The 19,004-nt window shown below is 34.8% G+C and overlaps 1 protein-coding gene across 4 annotated transcripts in view; it reads left to right on the forward strand.

Annotated features, from left to right (window-relative positions):
- Positions 1-19,004, forward strand: part of PSMD14 (proteasome 26S subunit, non-ATPase 14) — a 45,966-nt gene that overhangs the window by 13,401 nt on the left and 13,561 nt on the right. For all 4 annotated transcript variants that reach the window (XM_027461422.3, XM_027461421.3, XM_038182206.2 and 1 more), the window contains 4 exons: positions 8,274-8,345; positions 8,666-8,785; positions 9,886-9,956; positions 10,887-11,037. In XM_027461422.3, the coding sequence (XP_027317223.1) occupies positions 8,274-8,345; positions 8,666-8,785; positions 9,886-9,956; positions 10,887-11,037 (414 nt within the window). The remainder of the gene's footprint in view (positions 1-8,273; positions 8,346-8,665; positions 8,786-9,885; positions 9,957-10,886; positions 11,038-19,004) is intronic.

Here is a 19,004-nt window from a genome sequence, read left to right on the forward strand (position 1 = left end):
CTCTTTCCTCAACTTAATTGCCAGTGCAGTCCAGCTGACTTTCCCCAGAAGAGACAAAGGAACTTGGGCAAGGAAATGAATGTAGTCATAATGAGAAAATAGCAAAAAAGACTAAACAAGAGCAGTCATCCTTGTGCCTCTTGCATTATACCTGTTCACTTGTAACATTCCATTCTGGAAGCGGAGAACAACTCCTGTACAGTGATCTAAATTGCTGCTTCTTTCTGAAAACCCATGCTCTTGAATGTTGCAATGCTACTGTGCAGCACCTTTGAACAAGGGCTTGTTTTCTTCTTGTGGTAGAGAAGATTTCTCCTCAGGTTTTCCTGGAACCATATGTTAGTGTTCTTTGTGCATTAATGTCAGTGGGTCTTTTACTTTTTTTTTTTTTTTTTTGAAAGTATTACAAATAATTAACCTTCCTTCTGAGTTTTAGTTAACCTGCTTGTGTCCAGAATACCATCTCTTTACAACAGCAAGCCCAAATGTGTAGAACCAAATACTTCCTAAGTGAAGTCTAAGTAAACCCTGCTTAACTGCTGTGCTCCACAAAGTGTGCTTTAGGATGACCTCAGACAGCACACATTGAGGGCTGACTTGCTGCATTGTGGAATTGTTTAGAATAAGATAGTGAAAAGTCCAGATTGAAGCACAACTTTCTGAAGGCAGGCAAAAATTAGTTATCTGCCATGAGGCTCTTGTTTTTAAACCTCAATAGGTGCTATAATGATAGGAGTAGATGACAGATTAGTTTTGGTTCTATTCTAGAGTGAAATTAACCTTCAGTATTTTTTTCCCCAGTAGTTTGAAGCTGTGAAGAGTAGTACTTCTCAAAGATGTGTATTTTTTTTGTCCCTGTTTTTATTGCTTTTTTTTGCTAACAATAACTCTGATAATAAGGAATGTTAATTGCATTGATGCATGCCTTCCCTTAATTTTTCTTGCTTTTCTTGATTTTTTGCTTCTTTTATCTCAATAAAATTTGATTGATACATTTAAGTGGCCTCTTTGTGTAGGAGTTGGGTTGGGAATGTTAACAGAAAATTCTGAGTATTGCAAATTGTATCAGTGGTGTATGCAAATCACTTCATATTGTGGCTACATTTTAACATTGGGTTAATAATTATGTGCTTCTGACAAAACATCAGACTAACTTAGAGTGAGTTTCTCAAGTACTATGTAGCATAACTAAGCTTATATCAAAACTCAACTAGCATGCAATCATTGCTAAATGCTGTTATATTTTCTCTTAGTAAGCTGTAAGCCTTAGTAGTCTTAAATGATATTTTCTATGGGAACATTGGAAAACAGGAATGCTGTTTTTTTTGTAGAAGACACTTAAATTTTATGCCTGTCATTTTGGGCAATTAGGTAAGCAAAATAAATTGCTTACTAAAGGTATACGGGAAATATTGGGCGTGCCCATGTAGGTGGATTATTGTACCTCTTCCATGAAAGTAATGCAAGAGAGAGTGCTGGCAGAAGGATGATTTTTTTTTTTTCTACTCAAAGTTTTGAATGGACAGGCTAGAAATGTAAGCTAAATTTTATGGATGTTTCTATTGATTTTTTTTTCTTTTTTTAACTAAAATTCTGACCAGATTCTCTGGAATATCTCAATGAGCTAGTGAATATTTTTGTTTGAAGTTCTGTTTAATTTAAAACAAACAAGTCAAATAGGTAGTAAAGTTTTGACTCTGCTGAAGAGGTGTTTGTAAACTGATGATCCCAACCCATTTAGCCAACTGCTCAGAGCTATACAAAGTTGTGTTCTGTAATTTTGGCTTTTGAAGAGGAGGGAGATGAAAAATGTTGTATGTTTCAAGTCCATCTATATTGCTTTTGTTGAGTTCTGCTGTAAATATGAACCTGGATAAACCTTTTTTCCTTTTTTTAGGAGGCAAGATTTAGTAAAATATACTGAGGCAGTTTTTTCTTTGATACAGCCTGTGAAGGCTTTCACAAAGATGTTTTTAATTTAAAGTAGCAATTGATGCCATAATATTTCCCTAGTATCCCTACTCCATTTTGGAGCCTGAGACTGTCTGAGACTAAACATATTACTGAAATTTTTATTTCATCTGACATATGGTGTAACAAGACAATGTGATCCTTTCAGAAATCTAGGCTGTTTGTTGAGGCTTATGGTATTTTGTGGTCTGTTATGTATGCTTGATTATAATTGGTATAAAAATGGGCCTAAACATACAAACTGTTTAGACATAATGCTTGCTTCAAAATATAATCCTGTTGATGTGGAACTAACTGTAAAATTGTGTGTGTACTAGCTGGAGAACTGCAATAAAATTTCAAATTTCTACTAATTAGCATGTGATTCACAGTGCAAACTAATATATTTTTATGGATTTTTTCAAATTTTTCGCTCTTTATGAATTAGATCATTTGCTTTGGTGTTAATCATGACAGTGTTAGAACTGTTGAGATACGGGAATGTGGCTTATTCCCTTCTGGCACTTCCAGTGACTGACTTATTATTTTCAAGGGTATTGTCTCAGTACAGAAACACTGCTCCAAAATCACAACTTAAATAAGGTTTCTAGATTTAGCGGTGGGTAAAAAGTACTGTGCTCTTCCAAGAAAATCCTTGTGAATTCATCGTTATACCACTTCTCTACAAAGGGTAAGTAGAGAAGAGTACTTAGGTGACTTCATAAAGTCTTTCTATCATTGCTCATACTTCTGTCTACTTTGCATATTTGCTTGAATTTGTGTCATTTTTGCATGTAATATTCTGTGATTTTTTTTCCTTCCCCTTTCCAAACTATTTGCTACTGGATTTACCTTTATAAAGATGGGAGCTTTAAGATCACTTTTAAGTACCTGATCTTTCCACATATATTTTAACATGCTAAATTATTTTATTGTGTCTGTCATTGCTTTTATACCCTCAATGCCCTTTTCCTCCTTACTTCATAATAAATGTGATGATTATCTGGAACACTTACAATGGCGGTGGTTCAGTAGGGGGAGTAAAGGGAAACGGGGGGTAGTGAATACCATTTTTATTTATAAAGTACGGCAAGTTTTTATGTTTTTTTTTTTTTTGGTTAATCTTTCTCAATTGTCTTCAGATATAACAGCTGAAAATATGTACTGAAGGGGTTAAGTCGGCATGAAAGAATTCATTTCCACTTTAATGACCTAGCCTTGCTGGGTTAGGACGATGGGGAACATGCTTCTGACTTGTACTCCTATTGCCAATTAACACCTCCTATAACAGGTTGCCTCAGCTAGTCATTGAAGCAGAGGCAGTAGAAATAGTTTACATGCAGCTTGTTTTTCACACTAGTTGTTTAATACTCACAGAATTAAACTATTAAAAGGTTCTTTCTTGCCTTACTGGGAAAGAAATAAACACTATAGCGGTCAGCATTTGCTTGTGTGTCCTATGTTCATGTTCAAATTGGTCCAATTGCAAGACAAAAAAGTCATGATAGCAATGGTTCTTATATTTTACACAGCAATATGTTATTTGATGCAATAAAGCTAAGATTTGCTCTACAACACTTTGCTGCCTTTTTTTATTACAGCTGCCCCTGTAAAACCGGGTTTCTTTGTTGAAACTGCTCTGCTGTATTTCAACATCATCTTTTGTTCTATTAGCGTGACACTAGAACAGTATTTAAGATCCATTTAGACAATAGAAAGTGTCTCTTTGTGGAGTATTTCTCACTATTGATAGTGTAATTAATCGAGTCCACTACTTCTACAAATTTGAATAAATGTGAAATACTACAAATAAAGAGCAGTGCTCTAAAATGACACTTTAGTTCACATTTAATCAGCAGGTATTTTAATAACATAATAAAATTGGCTAAATAATTGATACCAGTTCACACTAAGAGAAAGGTGGAGTAATATACCTAAAAGTGTTAACAAATTTGCTAAAAGGCCTGAGTAGATAACACTTCAAGGCGTTAGTTTTTATCCTGTTAGAATGGCAAACGCCTTTAACACTTCGTCAACAAGGCCTGCCCAAGTAAAGGGCTGCTTTTTATATTGGATTATCTTTTTAACTGTGGAACAAAAATTGTATAGTGAATAATTTTAATACCTCACCATAATCTTCTTTTCTAATCTGAATGGAATTCCTTTTCCATTACAAGTCTTGGAAACACTTTTAAGCAAAAATAAAATGCATTGTAATAGTGTTAACATTACTGGTTGTTAATGAAATTGGGATTCAACCACTTTAAAACAACACAAGAATTTGGTTAGATTGTACACAAAGACTGGCCTTCAGGCAGCCGTTCACTGGACTGATGTGTATAGCTGATTTGGGATAAAAAATCCTTTTTCAGTAAGTAACACTACAACATTGTTCTTTGAGATTATTTTAAGAGCAGTCTTTAAATGTTAGTAATTACTGTATTCTTCAGCTTATGCAGGAATGATTAGGAAAAAGATTATTCTCCTTGCTCTTTCTAAATCCCAAAATTTAGCTCAAATCCCAAAATTCAGCTCAAAGCTGTGGGCAGGCAGAAAGAAGGCAGCATGTTATTTTGCAGTGAGAAGGACAATCTTACGAAACTGTTGTGGGAGAAATGCATGACCTTTGAGTACCATAATGAAACCAAAAATACCAGCAGATCTTCTGCACTACAGATACAAACGCTTTCTTGTTTAGGTTTCTGACACCAGTTAATTTAATTTAGTACTCTGCTTCATGAGGATGGTGCTCCTTTGTTAAAGTTGGCAGGCAGTGAAGTTTATGAGCAGTGATAATAGCACATGCTGTGGAGGGTCAGCATAAAATACTTTGCCTCCATGTAGAGATTAGCTAATAGTCTTCCCCCCCCTCTCTTTTTTCATGATGAAGGAAATGAATAAATGTCTGTGGAGGACGAGCAGAAACAGGCCCAAGAAGTCTCCAGACCTGTAAAGTCAGTGGCTGCCATGTGCATGTGCTTACAGGAGCCGTGGTGCTCGCTCCAGCACCATCTTAGAACCTCGGCCCTTTGTGGAGAAGGAGGTGGTCAGAGTAGAAAGAAACCGCTTCCTGTTCCAAATGCCCTTTTTTTTTTTTTTTTTCAAATGGCATGTCTTAAAGCAAACTATTCAGAAGACCCAAGATACATTTTGTTGGGTTTGTCAGTTAGATCTTTAAAAGTTTTATGTTAAGAATCTTTAAAGAACTTTGGCCTTATAATATTCTGTAGAAGGATAAGCGTATACCTGAACTATTTTGTGTGCCAGCTTACCTTTGGTAGGAAAATTAAAGGAAATTCAATCTACTGTGAAGTTAGGTCATGGACAAGTTTTGAACCTATAGACTTTTCCTCAAAATTCCTGAATCAGTACATCCGAATCAGCGCAGAAGTCTGAGAAGTTATTTTAACCTATAACCAGAACAAAGAATGGAATATTAATGTGAGAATAAATACATATGATTGGTACGCTGCAACAAGTTATTTTTTCTAATAATTACTTAGGAATTATAGTCTACAAGGAGAACAGAGTAGACAGAAAGGGAAATCATGAAGTCTTCACAAACAAGCAACTAGTTAATACACACTGTATTATATGAGCCTGGTAGCTAATAAATCAACACTATATTTGCATTGTCGATTACAATTAGCTAATTTTTAAGTTTATTTATTGAACTGGATGAGAAGAGCTGGAGCTTTAATGTTTTTATGAACTAAGACGTGCTTAAAGTGCAACAGTAAAGTTTTCAGTTGCTGTCTACTAATGGTGTAGTCATTTTATTTGTGTATGCATATAGTTAAACTACATGTAGTGTGTAAAACTACATTTTTACATGCATGGTTATGCTTAAACTACATGTAATGTGCAAAATAATAGAAATGAATGCTATGTCTTAAAAAAAAAAAAACAAAAAAAACACACACACACACACTAGGCAAAGTTGGTTTATACCAGTGGAGTGTTCCCTTACGCATAAGCAATATTGCCTTTGCTGAAAATGAGTTGCTGGCTATGGGTGCTGGCAGGAGAACTTTACCATAAAGCAGTGTCTGTGTCTAAAACTTTCTAGAATGTTGAAAGGATCAATAGCAAGTATAATATTAAATACTTCTGGACTGTCATTACTGCAAGCCAAAATTTCAATTCTCTAACAAGTACAGAAATAATGAGAGAGAAAGATTAGGAAGGACCACGTAAGGCTAATGCCCAGATTTTCTTCCTATCCTTGCTTAAGCTAACAGTATTTTAGCTGCCTTGTTACAGAAACAAAGTGTAATAATATTTGTCTTTGTCTCCTCGCTCTAAGTGTTGACTCTACTGACTGATTTTAAATAGATTTAAAAATGGGAAAAGTTATGAAGAATAATTAAACTCTAACAAGTTGTGAACACAGGTGTCTGTGTAGGGGACAGAGACATGATTAATGCCTCAGCTGCAGGAAGGGTGTCAGTGTGATCTGCCATATTAACAGACATTAGAGAGTACATGCAGGAGAGCCAATTTAAATGTCATAATCTGTGGAATAAACTTCAGTTAAGTTCCTGAGTTTTGAGAAGCCAATCTCAAGCATGAACATTAGATTTTCAGAAATCGCGGCTTTTCAGCTTAAAAAAAAGTGAATGTTGAAATGCACTGCTTGCTTGCAGATAAAATCTAGGAAGAGAAGAAATCTAGGAGAAAATCTAGGAGAAATGTAGAATATTTATATGGTGATATCAAATATATAGTATATAACGTAGAATATATATGTGGTCATATGACAGTGTTAATGTTACAGTTCTTCCTCGTACAGAGCCAAGGTCACTTAATTTGTACTTTTGCAATCACTTCAGACTCTCTCTGGTGTAAAACTGGTAGAAAATTGGAAAAGAGCTTTATACATGTAGAAAGTTGTTATCGAACTATTTTTTTTTTTTAATTAAAAAAGTACCCTTATCTGTGTCTTCTTCTTTGTTGTGATTAAATGGAAATACAAGTCTTCATGCTTTCCAAGTATTAAGGGAAAAGAAGAAAATTTAGGATAAACTTTAAATGAAGCAGGAAAAATACACTTAAAAATGTAAAATTACATCTTTGGATGAAAAAAACACAGTACCAGAAAACAATTAGGTATTTTAAGCTTCACCAGCCAAGCACTTTGGTTGTAGTAGATTTGGACTAAGTGTTTTGGTGCCCCGTGCATCTGGTTCTGTGCAATGTTCTAATGAACTGCTTGTAAATTTTTCACTGTAAGAGTTATACAGTATATAACTGCGGAATCAAAGTTCTAATTGAGCTTTGCATAACGGCACCATTTATTTTCCTTCTTTAATTTAATGAGGAGCATCTTTCTTTCCCATACTCCATGGTTGCTTTGTAGCCATTACAAGTTTGTTCTGCATCACTTAGTGCAGAGATAACCTTTTGTCTTTTCATTGGAAATTTGCTGTACACAATTTGTTAACAAAGTAATGAATGTACTGCTAATTGGCTGTAATGAGGTAAGCTGATACGGAATTCTGTATGTAAGAGCAATATGTCTCGTGCTCTTCAAGAAGGGGACAGTTAAACTGCTGCCTCCTGTGTTTTTCATTTTCAGCAGTACAGAGAACCTGTTTCAACCAATCATTCACACCTGGGACAGTTGTGCTAATTTTTAAATAACTACTCGTAAGGCAAAGAGCAAAGTATTTTGTTCACAGCTTTTCCACCTAGGGATCGGAGGTCCGTTTTTTCTCTCACTGTACCAGTGCATCTGCAAAGTACTCCCATAGCCTTTATCTGCAAGTCCTCTTTAGCTGAAAGCTGATGAAGCAAAGGGAAATTGCTGTTTGTGTTGGTGCCAGTTAATCATGCTAGCCCAGCAGCATTTACATTCACACCACTGTAAGAAACACATAGTTAATTGGAGAACTGGCCATATTTTACAGCTGACGAAGGTTAGCTTTGCGGCAAAGCTGACTAATGGAAACTTAATCCGACTGTTAGCCTGTATGTCTTGTAACAGGTTTGTACCCAGTGCAATACTTGCCAGTTTTTTACGTGACTGATTCTGATAAGATTGCTGTTTAGGCTGGTATTGTTCTAGGGATGGGGGAGACGGGATGGAGGCTAAGTGTTTTTTTTTATTGCAAAATAGGTTAGTGTAGGAAGGTGCTGTAAAGAAGCATTTGGGGCTTGCGCGTGCTTTTTTTTTTTGTTTGTAAGAACTGCATCCAGCACACAAATTCCCAATCTTACGTGCATTTTTCTTTAAGTTTCATAATGTGGAACACTAAAGGAAATGTTTAGGAACAGCTGTAACAAATGTAAAGAAAATACTTGATTATTTATTCTTTTCATAGGGGCCACCAACAGATGCTCCTGCGGTCGATACAGCGGAACAGGTTTATATCTCTTCCCTTGCGCTGCTGAAAGTAAGTGTCTTGTGTGTGTTACAGCTGTGTGTGGTGCTGAGGCTGAGTACCTGGCACCTACCCAGACTTTATGGACTTGTGCTCTTTAGATGCTGGTCAGACTAATTTTTGCAATGCATTTAATATGGAGTGGAACTTTCAAAATAAGAAAGTTATTTCTCTTTTTGTGGCTTAATTTTTACTTTCTTACAGTGCCTTACAGTTTCCAAAAGTGCAAATTATTGATAAAGAAGCAAAGGCTGGAAGAACTATCCCAGGTCAAACTTGACCCTCCTGTTAAACATATATAGTTAAACTATGTCATTTGGTCTGAATTCCAGATGTTGAAACATGGTCGTGCTGGTGTCCCTATGGAAGTTATGGGTCTGATGCTTGGGGAATTTGTTGATGATTACACTGTGAGAGTGATTGATGTTTTTGCTATGCCACAGTCTGGAACGGTGAGTTCTTGCAGCTAGACTTTTTTTTTTTCTTTCCACGTAGTAAATAATTTTTAAAAGCTTTTCCTTTCTTCCCTATTTATTCAATCTTATTTAAGCTGTCTATACCTATTGGATATAATCTGAACATGTCTAATTCACATATTGATACCATAAATTTATGCTTAGATAGTATTTGATTGTTTGTATTTTAAGGGTTTCAATAAAAAAAAGCGAAAACTTATGTTCTGAAGCAAAGACTAGTACATATACTGTGCTATACATGAGTGTATATCACTGGAGATCAGTTGTGTCCTTATGTGTAAATTATATTGGTATAATACCACTTAAAAGGCTTATGAATTGATAACTTTAAAAACTGATATACTAGCCAAGGGAAGGATTCAAAACTGTAAAGGTTTGATTAGAAATGTGTCGTGTCCTTAATTGTGATGATGCTATAGATACACTTCAAATTCTCTTTGACAGATCTGATATAGTGGTATATCTTAAATGGTATTTTTCATGGTGTGAAAAAATTAAGCATTTTAATTTTGAGTAAGAATATTAATGCTATGAAAAGATATTATAATTATTGGTTCATCGTCTCTTTAAAATTGGAATTGATGGTGCTTTTTCGTTTAACAAATAAAATACTGCTCTTTAAAAAGTACAGATCCCTTTGTAACTCAGAGCTCCACAACAATGAAGTATTTAAATTCTTTTGTCCTGACTTTGTGTGTATTCATACATAGTCAGTATACGTAGAATTAGCAAAAAGCTGTTAGTTCTCTTGAGAAAAATTCATTGAGCTGAAGTTGTGAAAAACAACAGGCCAGAGTTTACAGAACAAAAAGGAGGTAGAAAAGAGGAATCATAGCAGAAATTACTTAAATGACAGTTCAAAATCTTTTTTAGAATTTTAAAACGTTCATTGACATGCATTTATAAAAGATATTTTTACATTTAAGGGTGTTCTAAAGTGATAAGGTTTCCTTTTTTAACAGATGCTTGTAACATTGTGTTTAATTTTTTTTTTTTTTGTGAAAAGTAACAAGTAAAAAGATTTGAAGTATTACTTCATGTACAATTACCATGATTTTTGTTTCTTTTTACATCAGGGTGTCAGTGTGGAGGCAGTTGATCCTGTATTTCAAGCAAAAATGTTGGATATGCTGAAACAGACAGGAAGGTAAGTCACATTGAGGAGACCTGAGAATAACAAATACTCCCTGCATGTTGTTTAGAAGAAACAGCTGGCTCTCTGCAAAACTAGTGAAGTAGGAGCTGCTATTAAGTTTTAAAAAGAAATAATTGGTCCAGAAAATGGGTGAGTAACGTAGCATGTAATTCAGTCCACCTCATGCCTTTCAATTGTCAGGAGGTTGTCAGTTATGTTAAATCCACATCTTTGATTATTGCACTGAAAGATTAGAATGCTGCTCAGTTTAGTAAAAGATTGATTTTTTTTCAATTAAGATTTTTAAAAATTACAACGTTTTAGCTTATTTATGAGCAATTTGAATAAAAAGAAATGAGAAATTATTTGCTAAAAGATTCTAGGATTTAAACAAATTTTTATTTCACTCCTACCTCAACAGTTGTCGTCTGCTTGCTCAAATTCTTTTACTGTGGGAAAAACTTCAAAATTAATGTTAGCAAAAGGCTCAGCAGCTGAACAGAACAGTGCAAATTGCTTTTTGACTGAGTTCCTAGTTCTACTGCTGGTTTAATTGATATTTAATCCTTTCCCACCGTTAGTTCCCGTTGTCCATGTCTGAAATGGACTTTCTGCCGTGAAAATTCAACCCTCGACGCCAAGGAGTTAAAGAGTAGATATTTGCTCAAGTGCTGAAAGGGTAAAAACTGGTTCAAGGAAGGTGTGGTAACGGTGAAAAACTGAAAGCATGATCTTCTACTGCTAATGTGCATCCCTTAATGATAGCCCTCTTTTGTCACATTTATTCATATCCATGTTTTCACCATAATATGGAGAGTAATTTAAATATTTCCAATGGTGTTTCTTCACAGATCGTCTTAATTTATGCCCTGGTGTTTTATTATTTCTTCTTGTGTTGCATGGTTTTATTTTTAAAGAATCTTGGTGTTCTCTTTGTTTCAGACCTGAAATGGTAGTTGGTTGGTATCATAGTCACCCTGGCTTTGGCTGTTGGTTGTCTGGTGTAGATATCAATACTCAGCAAAGCTTTGAAGCCTTATCGGAAAGAGCTGTTGCTGTGGTGGTGGATCCCATTCAAAGTGTAAAAGGAAAGGTATAGTAGCCTTTTTATTTTTTATTTTTTTAAGGTACTTCAGTAAGAATTAGCATGGAGGCACTGTATATATATGTAAGTTATTGATTTTTGGAGGCCTATTCTCCCTTAAAAACAAATAAATAATCTCACTGTAAATGGAAAAAACATCCTTATCCACTTATTTTGCACCTTACATTAGTAGACCTAAACAAGCTGGAACTCTCTGATATTGTAAGTGCACATAACTGGTCATAATCCTCACTTCATATTTTGCTTTTCAGGTGTGACTCAACATTTTTGCAACTAATAATCTAAACATACATTGTTTCAGAGATTTCATTTTAGCCACAAAATCTAAGATCAGTTATTAGCAGATCAGAATAGATTTAGCCCCTTAATGTAGGTACCAATAAGGCATTTATTTATAGGCATTACATATGATGGCTCTTAATAGCCTTCATATTCAAAATGCTTTCGGCAATAAAACTTTACAGAAGACTCCGTATCAAGCGTTCAAGATTTTCAGAAAGTGTGCAGATAAATGATTAAGTATGTTAAATGATTATGAAAAGAGATTAACTTGCAAAGCATATTGGGTTATAGTTGTCCTTTGTTGAAATCTCTTTTGTTCTTGTTTAGTTCTCTTTTTATTTCTTTCTAGCCCCATATGCCATTTTCCTATTTCCTGCCTCATGACAGCAGGGAGCAGCTCTATTATCACCTTCACAGAGCTGTCTGCAAATGTGAGAGGCAATTCGATTTTGCTCAACCACAGGGAGAGTGGATTAGAAAAACTACAGAACGTACAGAAATTGGCTAGGTGGTTTACTGCTTTAAAATACTGCTGAGGTGTTTTGTTTGAGCATGCACTCCCATTGTATTGTAGAATAATTATTGAAATGCATCATGGTATATATGGATGATATTAATGTAAATTTATAAATATTTAAAAAGTAAGTATTCATTTTCTCTAAAGCTGTAGTATGTTTCCTGTGAGAAATTACACAGAAGCCACCGAACAATTCCACTAAGGTTTCCTTTAATTTCATAATAGAATATTGTGAATCTATGGTTTCACTTAAAGTTTTTTTGTTGTTGTTTGTTTGTTTTTTAGTTCTGATTCTTTTATCATATTTTTTTTATGTAAATACAGGAAATTGAAAAAAAATTGTTTGGAAACTATTAGATGTCAAAATCAATCTTACTGTCTTTTAAATTGCATAAAGAGTGGAAGAATATATTGGTAGTTCTTGTGGAAAAAATAATGCAGTAGAATATTTAATTAGTGCTGACTTTGTTCTGTAAGTTTTGATTTATGCTTGCTTTTATTTTCTCACTCAAGTATGAATGTTAAAACAAAATTATTTTGTCAAAATATAATTGGGGGTACTATACCAAAAATGTAGACCTCTACCTATTAAATCCATTAAGAGGAAAAGCCTCCCAGTAAGTCACAGTACTGTTACACCACACTTCCTCACTAAGTGGTGTGGGTTTTTTTTTGCCACTGTTGTTTGATACAGATGTCATCTTAAATAAGGGTCTTTGTTCTCCTCATGTAAATAATATTTGGAATTTTTATTTTGAATTTTTGTCCATCTAAGCTATTCTCAGTTACACCTTTTCTTATGGCATTGCTGCCAGTACTTGAGATCACTGGAAGTCTTGTGATGTTTGTTTCTAATGTGTCTAGATGCTACAGTAAGATTAAATTACTTTCTCAGGTTTCACATCTTTAAAAAAAAAAAAAAATTGTTTCTGGCAAGTGCATCACCAAAGTTTAGAAATAGAAAGAATCCCCCAAATTATGAATAGTACTTCAGATTAATTTCTTGATTTTAGGGGTTGAGATTGTGCTGCGGGATGTATATGATCTTTATATGCTTGGTTGGCAAGTTCACTTGCATTCAAATGTATTTCGATTTTAGATGAACTGTAAGAACAGATTTATAAGAGCTGGGGAGATTTTTTAGGTCAGTTTTGACTGTTTTATTTGTGTGGCTTCCTTAACGTGCTGTCTAGTGCCCCTTAGTATCACAGAAAATTTGAGTAAAGCCTATTTCAGGGAAGTACCTGTGTTTTCTCAGCACCAGCAAAAGAAGAAATGCTTGTTGCTGCAGTAATTTTGTTGCTGCAGTAGCCACTGTACTGGTGGGCTTTTGCTAGTGCATGTAGCTGCATGAGTCCAAGATCATTACTCATTATACCTTTTACCAGCATAACTGTCTGGCAAAAACTATAGTGAACATGTGGCATAGAAGATTTTAATGTGGTGTATTTTGACTGAGATTAGAAGTATTTAAAAACAAAGTCCAAAATAACACATTAGCTAATTTTAAACCTGCCTGAGGGCAGGTCCATGCCCAGGTAAATTGCTATGGCTTGTAGTCAGTGAAGCAGTAGTAGTGGTGCTAGTGAGGGATAAAGCAGGGCACAGGTTATTTTCATGTGTCAGGAAGTTGAAATGAATTCTGGTGAGGAGCCTCAGGTTCACCTCGTCTAACCAAAGCATTAGAAAGCGGTTTGCCCCTGTCACTGGTAGAAAGCTGAAACTTGTTAACTTCTTTGTTAGCTCTCCTAATCTGGGCACACATCTTCTGATTCCAAGTATCTACTAGGACTGTGGTTTGGGACTGCAATTCAAAGATAAAAAGACATAATTCTCATTGTTTAAAAAAGACATTTCTTGTCTTAAAGCCCTTGCACAGAATATGAAATCCACATATAAAAATTAAATTCCCAAATATTGTAGGACACAAGAAATACAGGAAACTCTAGTACTGGTCTTGTAACTTTACACGTATATATTTTTACACAAGCAGTATTCTTTTCCATGACTACGTACCATATATTCAATATTTAGGCTAATAGATTTCCAGTTGCTTGTAAAAACTCATATGTTATACAAAATTTTAACTCAGGTCAGTGTTAGCAGAACCCAGAGAGAAAAAGCATTGTTTTGTCTTTTTTTTTTTTTTTTTTGTAATTGATTTTTGTGAATAAATTCAAAGTAAGCATGGTAAAATGTGGAGAGTGGAGCAACCTGTCTTGCTGTCACTTTATCTTGTACTTTTTACAAAACCCTTTTTGTAAAAAAAATAAATAAATATATATATATAAAATAAATCTTCGGTTTTCCAGTCTGTGAAATGGGAGTTATAATACATATTTAGAATATTCCACAGAAGTAATTTCATTAAAGATCTGGATTAAAGCTAAATATTGACATTTTATATTTCTTTCCAACATACATTTTGAAATCTCTGTACAGAGAACTATATACCTTTGCCAAAAGTTAAAAATAAATTTTTTTGGACCTTAACTTAGCAGCTGTTCCTCACCTCTTAAGGAAAATATAAGTACATTAAATCCACTGTAATGTAATTTCTTTCACTCTACAAACATTATCTATATGTTAACACTCATACGTTAAATATAGCGGTGTTTTCTTTTAAAACTATTTTAAATTTAGTGTTTATTTTACTTGTTTAACTATATTAGAAACCTTTATTTAGAAAAAGTCACCACTTAAAATGGTTTGCTTTTCTGATAGGTAGTTCATTGGTTTCCCTTGTTAATAATTGCTGACAGGAAGTTTTGTGAAATACAGTCTACAACTTCCTCGTAAGGGGGTGTCGAGAGGCAGGAGACCTTTTCTCCATTAACACCAGTGACAGGACCCGCGGGAACGGGGTTAAGCTGAGGCAGGGGCAGTTTAGGCTTGACATCAGGAAGGGGTTCTTCACAGAGAGAGTGGTTGCACACTGGAACAGGCTCCCCAGGGAAGTGGTCACTGCACCGAGCCTGACTGAATTTAAGAAGAGATTGGACTGTGCGCTTAGTCACATGGTCTGAACATTTGGGTAGACCTGTGCGGTGTCAAGGGTTGGACTTGATGATCCTTAAGGGTCCCTTCCAACTCAGGATATTCTATATTCTATATATATCTAAAATGGTCAGGAGTCTGTTTTCTACATCTGAGAAGTTTGTTGGCACATGTTGGTGTTTAGTATGGTGTGTAACAAAATCTCTTGTTCATACAGCAAATTTCATGTCAGTTGCACTGTTACTTTTCCCAGCAAAGCTCTGTCAGAAATATTGGTAGGAAGATCTGTTGTTTCATGGCAAAAATCTATTTTCAAAAATATTTCTTTTCTGAAGAAGACCGGTCTTTGTTAAATTTTTATAAATTGTACTTTGCATGTTTGTCACCTCCTGACAGATGAAAACAAACATGCTGTGCATCTTAATCCTATGTGTGGACTGTATCCTGCCACCACCATAAAAGAGGTTTTTGCTGTGGTGTATCTTAATCTCATTCAGAGAATGCAAGAAGAAAAAAAAATAACATTTGGGTAGCCAGGTAACAGAAATCATTCAGGTCAGAAGTAAACTCAGAATATCATCTAGTCCAGCTTTGTGTGCAACGAAGGCTCCATTGAGTTCAGACCCAAATCACTTAGGGTTTTGTCTACTTGAGTCTTGTGATGCCACAGTCTTATGGGGATATCTGTCCCAATGCTTTATTAGTCTGCAAGTGGCTTTTTTGTGTATGTGTGTATGTTTTCCGGTGGTTATTTTTGTCTCTGAATATAGTCAGCAGCTCCCTATTTCAGTTGATAACTGCTATCCCTTTCTCCTTCTACATCAGTGAAGAACCTGGTTCTGTGATCTCAGTAGCCACCTTTTCTGCAATTACAAGGTCTGATGCTTCAAACAGAAGCCAGAATGTGAGCGTTAGACTAAAACCATTTTGTTTGATTTTTTTTTTCCAGTGGGACCTCTGAATTGCTTACCTTGGTTCAATTTATGAAATCTTTTTAATTTAATTCTAAAATGAGTCTAACAAATGTGATGAACAGTTATCATTTATTCTTTTATTTGTTTTTAAAATGTGAAATAAAAATATCCTTTTTGTGCTCCCAGAAGTCCCAAAGAGGTACCATTTTACTGTATGTATACATGTATGATTTGTCCTGAAATAGCAAATTTCTGGAGAGCTTAGCTGAGCTGCTGCTGGAGATCTAGAGCAAAATGGAGTTTGTCCAAAGTCAAGGTCATCTTGAGCAAGGGCAAGGCTTTAAAATCCTTTTGAACTGGTCATGGAGAAAAATAATGCCTTTTAAATAGGTATGGTGGCTCAAATTAGTTACTGTAGAATTATGTAGTGTTCCAGTATATTTTGAATTTTATTTTCCATTATTTGAAATGGACAAAACTTAAATAGGCATAGTATGAAAGACTAGAATGCCACTACAAAACTGATGTATCATACAGTTGAACAGAGGCTTGTTCTATTTGCTGAATGACCTGTTTGGGTGCTGTCTTCCATAAAGAAATTCTAGATCTAGGTGTCAACTTGTGTATCAGTGATACGGTTTTGTCAATACCTGATTTTAGTTTTTAACTCTTTGGAGGAATAGAGGGACTTTGTCTGATGTTGAACATAAGAATAGTGGTTTTGTTTATGATTTGATAAAAAGTAGTCTAAAAGAAGAAGCCAAAAGCAAGCAGAGAACTAACGATGATTCTTCTGAATGCTGGAATTGCCATCTGTCCTCAAGAATTTTCTTCAGCTGAACATAAGTCTTATACTAGTTTCTAATAGTTTGCATGCTTTCAGACCTCCATTCTTCTCCACTACTATTATTTTCCTTTTGTACCTTTCCTTTTCCCTTGATTGTTTAGAGGAGATAGTGGCTGCTTTTAAGGAGGCAGAAAAAAACCAATTGTTACAATGAGATATGTGGAGAGACTAGTATAACACCTGAAATTTGACATTGAAAGTGGCCCATTAAGAATTAAACTTGTGAGAACTTTGAGTAAACACATAGGAGCCACCTATCAAGTTTTTTTTTTTTTACAAGGACAATTTTCCCTCCCTAGTTGATGCATTTGTCTTAGACATTATGTTAATAAATCTTTCTGAGAAACAAGGCAAATTCAAGTCATTAGCAGCTTGAAATTATTGGTTAAAAATAAATGAAACCAACTGTATTGTCACTGCTGCTTTGAGACATGGTTGCTTTGTATTATTATGCAGATAATATTTTTCGATAAAGTATCTTCTAAAGCATGTAATACCTACAATTTTATGTCAGAATATTTTATGCCTGAAACAGACCATTTTCAGAATTGCACTTGCTAACATTATTTTCTGTTGTAAATGAAAAATTCTAAAATACGGAAGGGAGCTTTATGCTGTGTAATTTTGATTACAGCTGTTTGAGATCACGGATTATATTGTCCTGTACATTTTGTACAACATTTAGTACATTGAGATACTCTTACAGTATATATAAAAAACTTTCGTCCTTGAGTATTGTATCATTACTGGTCATTAATATTGACATATTAGTAATTTGTGAATTTTGAGATTAAAGTGAATAAATACCGTAGCTGAGAAATAACACTGGAGCACAAAGCTTTGATACTTTTCATTATCACAATTTGCATTGTAATAATGCAAAGGAAAGAAAGGAAATGTCACAATTATTGTCATAAATAATTACAGGAACACAATATTATGCATTTGTAATGTGATTGTAGCCTTTTAGTTGCCAAAACTCGAAAACGAAGTCTGCAATTAATTCTTAGAAAAACCTTTTATGGCAATGTTGCATCTTTGTGCAGTTTTCCGTTCGTTCCATCTTTCATCTTTGTGTACTTTTCCATTTACATTTGTCACTAAACCCGGTCAACAAAAGAGTCAACTGATATAGCATCCTGTGATATGGATGGCAATCATCCTTGGCAAGAGCAGGATTACGTCTTCCATGTAACAAAAAGCTAAGTAACCACCAAATAACTGTAGAACTCAACCGTGGCACTTCTTAACATGGAGTGGTGCATTTGGTGTAGTAGCCTCCATAACAGGGACTGAAACTTCCTACTTGGATGTAGTCAAGAACTGAGCCATATTTGGAGAATAAGGAAGTAGACAACATTTGTGTTGGTTTTAATTTACTACTCATTCAATAAAGACTGACACTTTTTTTCGTGAAGAATCATTTGTAAGAGATGCGTTGCATCTGCACAACTGTGTAGGACACTTGGTGTTCATCTGTGCATTCAGTTCAGGATACGAGTTTTCTAAACCTAGGCATAAATGACTAAGCATTGAACTGCCGTATTACTGCTGCTATACCACTCGTTTTCTACTGTTTTATTTGAAAGCCAGCATTTTAATTGTAATTGCATGAACTCAGAATAACATGTTTTGCATATGTTAATTCCTTTTTTTTTTTTTTTTTTTAGTGGGATGCTAAAACTGTTAATATCAATGCTGGTGTTCTAAACGCTGGTGTTTGTTATGCAACATCCTTTGGACTTGCTGTGTTTAAATTAGCAACGTATGCTTACCTATTAAACCATTTACATAGGTTACTTCAGTTCATGCCCTTCCCTAAAACAAAAAAAAGTTCCAAGAAGACTTTTTGTTGAAAAGTATTAAATGTTTAATTTCCTTTTGCCATGGTGGATGTAGAATAGTCCATTTATCTTCATTAAGGCATATAGCTTTAAAACTTGTGGCTTTGCTGCTTGTGAGTTATGGATGCATGCCCTCACTTGTCAAGATAAATGTATTATACTGTAGTTCTCTCCCCTGCCAGTATGGATGTTCAAGTTGTACAGCAGATTTGACCACAAATAAGCAATTCTCTAAGGATAGAGAAGGAAAATGCACATACTCCTAGGAATATATTTTCCAGAGCTAAAATCGACATTTTATAAATAATTTCCATGTTGCAAACTTCAAACTCACAATCACAGCAATTCAGTGATATGCATTTGGCATGAGTCAGTTTCAGTTCTTAGTGCTTTTCATTGGAAATGGCATAAAAAGTAAGATTTCTTTGAATTTTTTATGTTGTGGGCTTACAGGGGACAGAAGATGTTCTTCACTTGTAGCTGTCTAACAGTGCATGGCAGCATAAATAACGAAATGGTCATAAACCTGAGCTGCACTTCTCAAGTCACATGTT

The sequence above is a fragment of the Anas platyrhynchos genome, chromosome 7 (genome assembly GCF_047663525.1).
Source record: "Anas platyrhynchos isolate ZD024472 breed Pekin duck chromosome 7, IASCAAS_PekinDuck_T2T, whole genome shotgun sequence".
In the NCBI taxonomy this organism is placed as follows: Eukaryota; Metazoa; Chordata; class Aves; order Anseriformes; family Anatidae; genus Anas; species Anas platyrhynchos.